The sequence below is a fragment of the Engraulis encrasicolus genome, chromosome 9 (assembly GCF_034702125.1).
Source record: "Engraulis encrasicolus isolate BLACKSEA-1 chromosome 9, IST_EnEncr_1.0, whole genome shotgun sequence".
In the NCBI taxonomy this organism is placed as follows: domain Eukaryota; kingdom Metazoa; phylum Chordata; class Actinopteri; order Clupeiformes; family Engraulidae; genus Engraulis; species Engraulis encrasicolus.
In genome coordinates, this window is record NC_085865.1 from 46,678,011 (window position 1) to 46,688,487 (window position 10,477).

A 10,477-nucleotide genomic window follows, 5' to 3' on the forward strand; every position below is an offset into this window, starting at 1 on the left:
TGTGTGTGTGTGTGTGTGTGTGTGTGTGTGTGTGTGGAACAAGACTCCCCTGGGTCCTGGAATGAACCAAACCTATGATTTCGTAGTAACAAATCCCTTTTCTTCGAATCAATTTGAGATGAGCGTATCTGTGACCTTTGACCCTCTTGCTTCCTGTTTTAAGCGTATTTCTTATCTGTCCTAGCAAAGGGGTCGGCGCCTCCCCCTCTGCACCCTGTCACCCCCTAATGAGAGGTCAGTTGAAGTCTGTGTTGACAAGTGTGAGGCACATCACAGCTTACTGGCTGGGCAATTAGGGCCCACATACTTGCTTTGTCGCCATGCTGGGGGGGTATGTTATCTGCTCAACATCAGTGTCCGGCCGGTGTGTACTGGGTATACTGAGTGGAAAATCTGGATTGTCTAGAAGAGCATCACATACTCAGTCAAAGAAAGCAAATAGATTTTGCAGACATTTTATTTATTTATGCTCTCTATTATAACTACAAGCTATTTTGCTTTCTGTTCAAGTAATGAGAACACGCTTCCCATCTTTTCTGAGCATTCAAAGATGTTGACTGTTGATGGCTGGCGTGTGTCCAAGCCTAATAGTAATATAGGAATCGCAGTGCAGCTTGGTGCTTGCTTACCTCGGGGGTATCTTGTTTTAGCATTGACAGGGGTTGGCTCGGCACACTGGAAAAACTCTCCCATGACCTGAAGCGGGTTAAGAAAACGGAGGACCAGGACGAGGAGGAAGTGGCATGGGTCTGAATAAAACATCAACACGGGCCAGTAAGGGACACATACGTAGGACCACGCTAGGCTACTTCATTCCTAATGACAGGGACATTTTTCCCAGCCTTTTACCACACCAATCACTCGCTTGCTTGAGTTTGCGCCGATAGGAACAAGGAATTTCGAGGGAGGTTTTGGTGATCATAATCATTAAAATGCTACTGATCTTACTCTGGGAAAAAAAAGTCATGTCAAATGTATTTTCACGTAGTGATGCATCATCATGTCTATTTATATGACCACAGATGTTGGGGAAACAGCTATGCAAACAGTGCTTCAGAAACCAGAACCACAGCTTCGCAACCACAACCACACATGAAGGCCTAGCAGAGCAGTGCTTACAGCTTTTGGTCTCCTCAATGGTTTAAAGGGTCAAATCCATGTTTGTCATTCAATTACGTACATTAATTGTGGATAGTAATGCATGTCTTTGCTTAAAGGGACACTGTGTGAGATTTTTTGTGTTTTATATCCAGAATTCATGCTACCCATTCACTAATGTTACCTTTGTCATGAATATTTACCACCATCATGAAATTCTAAGTATTCATTATGACTGGAAAAATTGCACTTTTCATACATGAAAGGGGGGATCTTCTCCATGATCCGCCATTTTGAATTTCCAGAAATAGCCATTTTTAGCTGCAAAAATGACTGTACTTGGGCCATACTAGAAAATATTAGTTTATTACTTAGTAAACTATCATGAAAAGGTCAAATTTGGCAATAGGCGACACAGTTTCAATGAGCAGCATAGTTGCAGTACCTTTTTTGACCATTTCCTGCACAGTATCCCAGAAATATGTTTTCCACCTTGTTTTTCCGGTAAAATTCTTCACTCCATGCCATCCTGGTTCTGATGGTAGTTGGCAAAACAACATGGCCCACTCAAACTCCAAAACATGACTTTGGAAACATCTGAGTGTTTGGGTGAAGGTCCCCGAATGACCTCCATGCCCTCTGTAGTGGTCTATAGTTATGTCCTGTGTACGGTAGGTGAGGCAGATCGACTGCTGTCGGCTGCTTTCCTCTCCTGAAGGCCAGGATGTTAGCAGACAAAAGGAGGCGATGCAGAGGAAGGGGGAGAAGGCAAGAAGGCTAGAGTGAGTCAGGGAAGCTGGTCACACACACACCCACACACACACACACACACACACACACACACACACACACACACACACACACACACACACACACACACACACACATAGGCCAACATATGGTCAAGCATACAGAGAATTCAAACAGACCACTGAATACTCAAGCACAGACAGACATGCAATAGAAATACGAACACACACACGCACACACACACACACACACACACGCACACGCACGCACACACACACACATGAGAAATATAGGTAAGTAGGTTACGTTTTTCAGTCCTCTGTTAGGGCACTATGACCAAATGAACTTGACTAGCATAAACAAAATACTGTCAAGTCAACTCTGTGGGTCCTTTGCATGCAAATACATCAAACGCGGCCAGCGCAACAACGGCCTTTAGAGATCAGCCCACAATGTAGATGGGGCCGCCCATTGGTCCCTCTACACATAGACAGTGGACTGAGCCCATAATATTATAGTAGTGTGTGAGGGCCTGGTCTATAGAACGACCTGGCCATGTTTAGATCCCAGTCCCAGACCTAGTCAGTCTAATGCACCATGCCCATTTCATATCATGCTGTGAAAGTCTAGAGAAGTGAAATGAAACTGAGGTGAGGCATCGCAGTAGGTGGCGACAGCCTGGCTATAGGGGTCACTGTCAGCCACCTCTGCAGGAAAAACAGGTAGTGCAAACCCACCCAGCCTTACCCAGCCGAGTGGCGCTGCATGCCCTGGTAAACTTGACCACAAGCACTGGGTCAGCGATGATGGATGTGCCCTGTGTTTTCCATTTCTGATATGTACGTCACAGCGATACAGCAACGCGAAGTCTTGCTGCCTTCTCCTCTTAACCATTGAACCCGTAGATAATCCCTCATCTCCACCTCTCCAAACATGAACCCAGGGCAAGCTTCCTGCTATTTAAACAAAGTTTGTCAGGTTCCCTATGTCGGAGTAGATCCTCATTAACTTGCTTTAGTCTTTGTAATCATATGGTGGTGTTTGTATATTGAATTTTTTTTTGATGAGATCAAATAAATACATTAATTAGTCTATAAGATTTTGATCCGTCAAAAACAGCCCAATCTATTGATTTATTTTATTTGCTTGAGTTCATAGCTAATGCTCATTATTAAACCATAACAACAGCCTCATTTGCATTTGGCTTCATCAGCCCTCCTATGTAGACCTATATATCAGGCTTACAACAAAGCTATGAATAAGTGAATAGTAACTATGCATGTGAACCTGGCAAATGCAACTGTGTATTAGCTCTTTCCGTATTGTTCTCTCACGCCCTACCTCTGCAACACAGTGTGTCACAAGGATTTTGTGCATAACATTTACAAATTCAACATGGTGCAACAACCCAACTGTCATTCTGTCACATGATTTCTTTCTCTTTTTTGAACATGGCAAGGAAACATGTTATTGCACTTGTTTGCAACAAAATGTCAAATTAAGAATGCTACTTTAGAAAGAAAATGCAAGCAATTGGCCCTTTAAAAAAAAGATCAGACTTCACTAGGCCTACAGGCTAAAAATCAGAGACAGTCTGAAAGTCAGAGGCGGTCAGTACCCGTGTGCAGAAAAATAAACAAATAAATATAAACAAAAAATAGACGGCAATTAAATTACAGTAAGTAGGCCTAGGCCAAAACGTTGATCTTCATTAAGAACGAGATCTTATCTTGGTGGAAACAGCTGGATTAGGCAGGCTACAATAACCTGAATTGAAACCACCAATTTCTGAACTTCAGTGGAGGGCTCCGCCTTGACTTGCAGTTGGGAGTCTGTCAGCCCTCTATGCCCGTCCCTCCTCCTCCTTCAGGACAGTGTTGGTGATAGTACACCGCTGTAGTCCAGCCCTTCCCTCGCCTTTCTCCGGTCCGCATTTACACCGCTACACCGCAGCTGGGACAAGCACCTAGGCTACTGTACAGGAGGAACCCGCAGCATGGCTTTGGGTGGTTTTGTTGTCACCGGACTTTGCATCCTCGTCCTCGCCAGTCAATGTAAGTAGCATAAAGAGAAACATGTGGATAACTGTGCAAAGTGAGTGCGTATTATTGATTGCGCGTTGCAAGAAACACCAACTTCAGCGATCCTTGCACTTCGCCGGTTTGTGGTTGGGACATGGCATAAGGTGTTTCGCTGTTCTGTCCCGCAAAATAAGACAAAGTTTGGAACAACATGTGACTGGCTGCCTGTGCCGCTTTATTATTTCATGAGCGTTATGTTTACAAAGAATTGTGAATTATTTGATGATTAGGGCCTATTTGCACGTTGTGAATTATTTTCTTTCTGCGATTTAAAACTCAGCAAGACTGGATGCTGATTCATAACGTTTGTTGGGCTAAAGTTGAGAGGTTGGTCTGACGTTTGGAAATATTGATAAGGTCACTTTCACACCCACTACTAATTGGGAGGTGAATTGCCTCCTACTGAATGCATGACCAGCAGATGCAGGAGTGAAGGTGGTGAACATAGTTGAGCATGACGGTTTAACAATAATGTAGGCCTACTTAGTTATGAGATAAACTAGCCTACTTGAGAATTGTTTACAAACATGGGGTTTTCCTGCTTTATTATTATTAATAATATTTTTAAATGATGTGTAGGCATTTTTAAATGATGAGTAGTTGAGCAATTACATTTTCTTCACAATATTTTAAACTTTTTTGTTGTTGTTGTATAGGCTAGTTAGGTTTTGCAAATGTTTCAGTAGTGACTTCTCTGGGACGGCAACAAGGGAAGGCTCTCTAATGTCTCTCTATACATGCACTCAGTTGCAATTCCAGTCACTTAAGCAATGATCTGCCTCCTGACGTATCCAATTTGTGCAGTAGCCTATACTCACTGAAGCAAGCTCAGGAAAGTCGGTCACCACTGAGAGAAATGCTTGGCTAACTCCTAGACAGAACTTTCAAAGCAATCCCAAATCATTTCATCTACATATAAAAGCTGCTGATGCATTTTCCAGATTAATTCTGAGTGAGTCAGTGCAGATTGATGGAGGGAGGAAGGGAGGAGGAACTCTGCATCCACCTCATCAGCTTTCAAGAGCATTCTCAGGATGTTTTGCACTGGTGTTTGTTAAGAGAAGTAATGGCTTAAAGCTCTTTACATTCTCCCGTATCCTTCCTTTCCGTGTCCAGGCTGTGCACAGACAGACTTCCTCCTCTGTTTGCCCGCTGCTGTCAGTCTTTTAAGTCACACCAAGGCAGGGGCGTAGCAACAAACGTTGGGCCCTATGTAGCTTACAATCAGCTCCAGTGGACCTCCCCAGCCATATCCTTTCATACATCAGACTATGTGTGGGCCCCCTATATACACGGGGCCCTGGTGACTCAGTCACACTTTACCCCCCTGAATGACACCCCCGCACCAAGGAGCGGCCTGCCATTGTGCGCCAGCTCTAACTGGACCACACATCTGGACCATTCTCTCTCTCTCTCAGGTATTTCTGTTCCTCTACCCGTTTCTTTTTCTCTCCTTTTCTCACTTACTTCCACATTACACCCTTTCTCCTCTTCTGTCATCCTTTGTCTTCTACTATCCTCCTTTTCCTTCCATCCCTCTTTTTTCTGCCTTCTCCCCATTTCTCTTGTCTCTCTCTCTCTCTCTCTCTCTCTCTCTCTCTCTCTCTCTCTCTCTCTCTCTCTCTCTCTCTCTCCCCCAAACTCCCTGACCTATACTGGCCCTCCTAGACCTTAATGAAGCGAACCTTATCTCACTTCCACTGTGATCTGGCCTCTGAGGGTCCTGTGGGGATTTCCCCTCGCTGTCTCTCTCTCTCTCTCTCTCTCTCTCTCTCTCTCTCTCTCTCTCTCTCTCTCTCTCTCTCTCTCTCTCTCCCCCCCCCTCTCCCTGAGGCTTCTACTGTGTTGGTTGGTTGGTTGGTTGGCTGACCTTTGTTGGACACCTCATTCCCATGCTGGTGTCTGGGGTCACCCTTGCGGATCGTTGGGGACAAAAGTTGCAAGTGCTCATACGAGACAAAGATGCAACTGTGGCACAGTTGGACATGGTCCGTTGTCCATGTTCTTCCCACCCACGCTGGTTATTAAATGGAAATGCATTTGCCTTGTTATCGTGTTGTTAAGAAAAACATCCCTACAGCATGTTGAAGTTCACTTTCCAAAGCTTTTATGCCCACCATCCTCCCTTTTTTGAAGAAAAAATACAATCTGGGCATTAAAATATGATGACTTTCCGGCAATTAAATAGAGAATACTTCATTGCAGCCCAAATTTACCCCACTGAGCTCTCTCTCTCTCTTTCTCTCTCTCTCTCTCTCTCTCTCTCTCTCTCTCTCTCTCTCTTTCTCTTTCTCTTTCTCTCTCTGTTCTGTCTATATCTCTGAGGCTGCTTCTGTCTGTTAGACACCTTTTTCCTATGCTGGTGTCTGGGTGTCATCTATGCGTGGTATTGAGGACAAAAGTTGTATGTGCTCAATCAAGACAAAGATGACACTGTGGCATGGTCATGGTCTGTTGGTAATGTTTTCACCACCCGACCCACCCACCCACGCTGATTATTACATGGTAATTTGTTGTGGCATGTCCTCAAATCTGAAATATATTAGCCTTGTTATCATGTTGTGAAGAAAAACCCCTGCAGGGTATTTAAGTTCACTTTCTAAAGCTTTTATCCACAAGTAACCCACAAATCCAAACATTCTTGAGAAAAAAAATACAAACTAGGCCTTAAAATGTGATGACAAAGAAATTCCATCCGTAAAATAGAGAAAATACTCCATCCTGATCCAGAAGTCTGTCTGTCTGTCTGTCTGTCTGTCTCTCTCTCTCTCTCTCTCTCTCTCTCTCTCTCTCTCTCTCTCTCTCTCTCTCTCTATCTCTCTCTCTCTCTCTCTCTCTCCTCTGTCCCTTGCTGGTGTCTGGGGGTCACCCTTGTGGAGTGTTGGGGACAAAATGTATTCAATTTCTCATGCTGAAACAAGACCATGATGCCACTTTGGAATGGGCGGGGGACCGATTGTCAAAATCTTTTCCCCAACATCTTCGATAATTCAATGACCATTTCTGGTTAGGAAAAGAGTCTTAATGATATGAAATATCCTGACTTTTTGCCTCATTTTAACGTAGAGCAGTGGTTCTCAACCTTTTTTGAACAAATGCCCCCTTGATACCGTCATGAGCCTGCTAACGCCCCCTTGACCTTATCATAGGCCTTCCAGCGCCCCTTTAATATAAGAAAATGAAATAGACTAATTCCATCCATTTGTTACTGAACGCCCCCGTTCTCTATCACTGTAACTCCTTCTCAATGCCCTCCGAGGGCTTTCTAACGACCCCCCTGGGGGGCTGTAGAGCTCCCGTTGAGAGGGTGAGAAAGAGAGAAAGTATGGCCTGACAGGCCTAGAACGTACCCAGCTGAGGGTGAGAGGGGAGAACATCCAGACAAAGGCACCATGCTTTAGGATGGCCAGTGTGACTGAACAGCACCCAGGCCCCAGCAGCCTGTCCCCAGCGCCTGCTTCCTCTGAAGCCCTGTCATACAAATACAGCCATTGTTCTCTACATACATGTACATAGTTTACTGCTGACATTAAGGGAGCAAGGACCATGTATAGGCCCTCTTTCTGGAAACACTCAGTTGGAGGCCTTTTAGATTTAGAAGATGGAATATGTGGCCCTGTTTAAGATTGGTCCTAAAAACAGGAGACATTAGGATCTCTTCAATATATTCCTCTCCACTTAAAGATATCCATCATTCTGTTTATGCGAAATGTGGCATGAATGTTTAAAGGAAAGCAGTTGTTACTGTTCTGTATCAAGGTAGACCAAACAAAACTGTGTTTATCTCTCCTGGAGCGGTTATTATGAGCGGTTTTCCTATCATTTTGTGCTTTTTGGACCAACGACGAGTACACTGTACAGTCTTACTGTCAGGATGGCTCTATTTTTTCCTTGTCGTTTTGTAACTGTCCTAAAAACAGTTTCTATGCAAAGATACACAACAGCTGGCTTAACCTCTGTAGATTCTGGCGACGGATAGTAGCTCAGTCTTCATCTTTCATCCGATGACGTTGTGGTAGCATGAAAGGTGAGGTAACCTCTATCTAGAAAGACTCTCTCAAAAGTCCATTAGTAAAAAAAAAAAACAGCAAATAGATTTCTTGTTTTGACTTTTAATTTACTCATTGTTCCACATTGTTGTGTATCAGATCAGCAAATTTCTGGGCTTGTGATATAGTAACATAACATGTTGTTGTCCTTACTTGGATATGGATATGGACTCATTATCAACATTTCATGAATATGTTGTACATATCCTAATCTTGAACACCCGGTAATTATAAAAATCCCATTTTTCCTTGAAATGCATTAAGCCTGTACTGCATCATTGTTTTACAGGTCAGAATGAGCCTGATCCTCCCATGTGTCCGACATTGTTGTTTTCCAAAACGGAATAATCTGTATTTTTTCTGTGTTCAGAATTGTTCTCTACTTGCCATATCTTTTCTGTGCCTATGAACCATTGTGTTGCAACTCAGAATAAGCCCAATCTTTTTGCTGTATGTTGCCAGCATTGTTGTTCTGCTACTCAGACTGAACCTTATCTTTTATGGCTCCGTTGTTGTTGTGGGACTGCATAAGTCTAGTCCTTGTATCCTTGTATCTGCGAGGCCTTGTGGCTCACCTTCCTGCTCTGGGAGTGGGCTAAGCTTCATCTCCTGTTGGCCACTGCAGGCTTGTAAATGCCGGCTGCACCGGCGTAGGTGTCAGTTCCTGTCTGGATATTGTAGGTCTGAGGAGAAGGCCTTGAGCATCTCCAGACCTCAGGGGTAGCCTGGACAGGAAAGAGCCTAGGCTGCTTTTTTTTAAACTGTCTTGACAGTTCGCATTAGACATCTACTGGCTTTTGGGTTGTTTCATCTCTTTTTTCAGGATGCGACTGTCTATGTGCTTTCTGAGAGATAATTGAAGGTAGAAATGTTCCTACGTCCTGTACTATCTTTGTGTAATGTTATGTTTTTTCCCTCTAAATTACAAACTTAGCCCCTTTAGACATGGCCTCCGTCATAAATGAGCTGTTACCTGAATGGCAACGTCCAAGTCGTAATGTATTACTAAAGGCGCTCTGCACTGTCATAGCGGTGTAGCACTATGGTAGCAGCATTTTTTCAACGACTATTACAAACAATGTTACACTGGTGAAACGGTGTGTATTAAGGAGATACAGACTTAAGTCCACTAGGACATCACACATCCTCAACAGGATATAAAATACTGATATTACTAGCACCCTTAGCAGATAGAGAGGCCTTGGGTTTGGTACTGCATGGAGAACCTATAGAAGTAGCCTCAATTCTACATACCATATGTTTGCACACTAGCTATGTATGTTTTTTAACCTCTTTGTGCAGTGCCCATGTTATAACCTTACTGCCACCGATATTGTAATGACCACGTCTTAAGCTGTTACTTAAAACTGTCTGTAATGTCATATCAATGTTGTTATGAGGTAGTTGAGTCTTTTCAGTGATGTGTGAACGGACCTGCCGTCGGGCCCATCTGCGCAAAGAGGCTACAAGAAAAAAAGGGAGGGTGTGTACTGTGTACACTATCTATGGCTGTACAGTAGCACAAGTAGTAGTCCTGCGTGTGTAGGAATGAATAAGAGACTTTCCTGCTTCCTTTCATTTATTTGGTCAGGTGCCTGTGGAGGATAATAGTAACATTTTTCTTTTATTACCATCTCCTTTGAAAGTGTAGCCTATGTGTCATTTCCCGTGAATAGTGTCTACAGCTGGTCATTGTTCTTGTCCATACCACCCCCCACCCCCTAATTTTTTGCACCCCACCTTCCCTCTCTGTCCATGATCTAATTCTACATGAGGGAAGACATCGTAGTCTGAGCCAAAACGTGTCCTGTAGTGACAACATTACAAGGCACTGGAGGCCTTTCATATTCATTCCATCCAACAACTTTGTATGATTCCATTCCTTATGGTTATTCCATGACCTCCAGCACTTTTAGAGCTTTCATTGTCCCAACATCCACATGGCAGATCTACTGTACACCTACTCTAGGTAAGTTCTGAGTCCATAACAAAGCCCACCTTTACATATGTGTTAATAAGTCTATGGAAAGGAGAAGAGGAAGGTAATCTGTTTTTAGAGAGTAAACGACATCTTACTTTCAAACACTTGCACAACCAGCTGATTCTAGCACAGTCAGATTCTTACAGTTTCACAACTCTTCAGCCAAGCACAGGTAATTACTCAAGTAGCCATGTTAGCGTAAATCAGTGCCAAGACTTCACCAGGCGGAGTTTCCCACCCTTTTGAGTGGAGTGTGGGCCGTCAGGGGAGGATTTGTGTTGTATATGTGAGTGGAGACACATGAGAGGGGGAGACAATGGAAAGTCATGAGCGCCAGGCATGCTCCTACATGCGACCTCTGCTTGTGCCGGAGATAATTTTGAGGAAAGCCATGCTGTATCAGAGCAAAGTCCCTCTAGGAGTCAAATAGAAGCGGGTCAACCAGGGTATATAGATGTCCTGTTCATCTGTACGATTGCCTGTATCTCAACAGAATGTGAAAGCAGATATTACATAGC

The 10,477-nt window shown here is 43.7% G+C and overlaps 1 protein-coding gene across 4 annotated transcripts in view; it reads left to right on the plus strand.

Annotated features, from left to right (window-relative positions):
* Positions 1-3,735: 3,735 nt before the first annotated feature.
* LOC134455914 (cell surface glycoprotein MUC18-like) overlaps positions 3,736-10,477 on the plus strand; it is a 73,129-nt gene continuing 66,387 nt past the window's right edge. For all 4 annotated transcript variants that reach the window (XM_063207269.1, XM_063207270.1, XM_063207271.1 and 1 more), the window contains exon 1: positions 3,736-3,902. In XM_063207269.1, the coding sequence (XP_063063339.1) occupies positions 3,845-3,902 (58 nt within the window). In that variant the 5' untranslated portion in view covers positions 3,736-3,844. The remainder of the gene's footprint in view (positions 3,903-10,477) is intronic.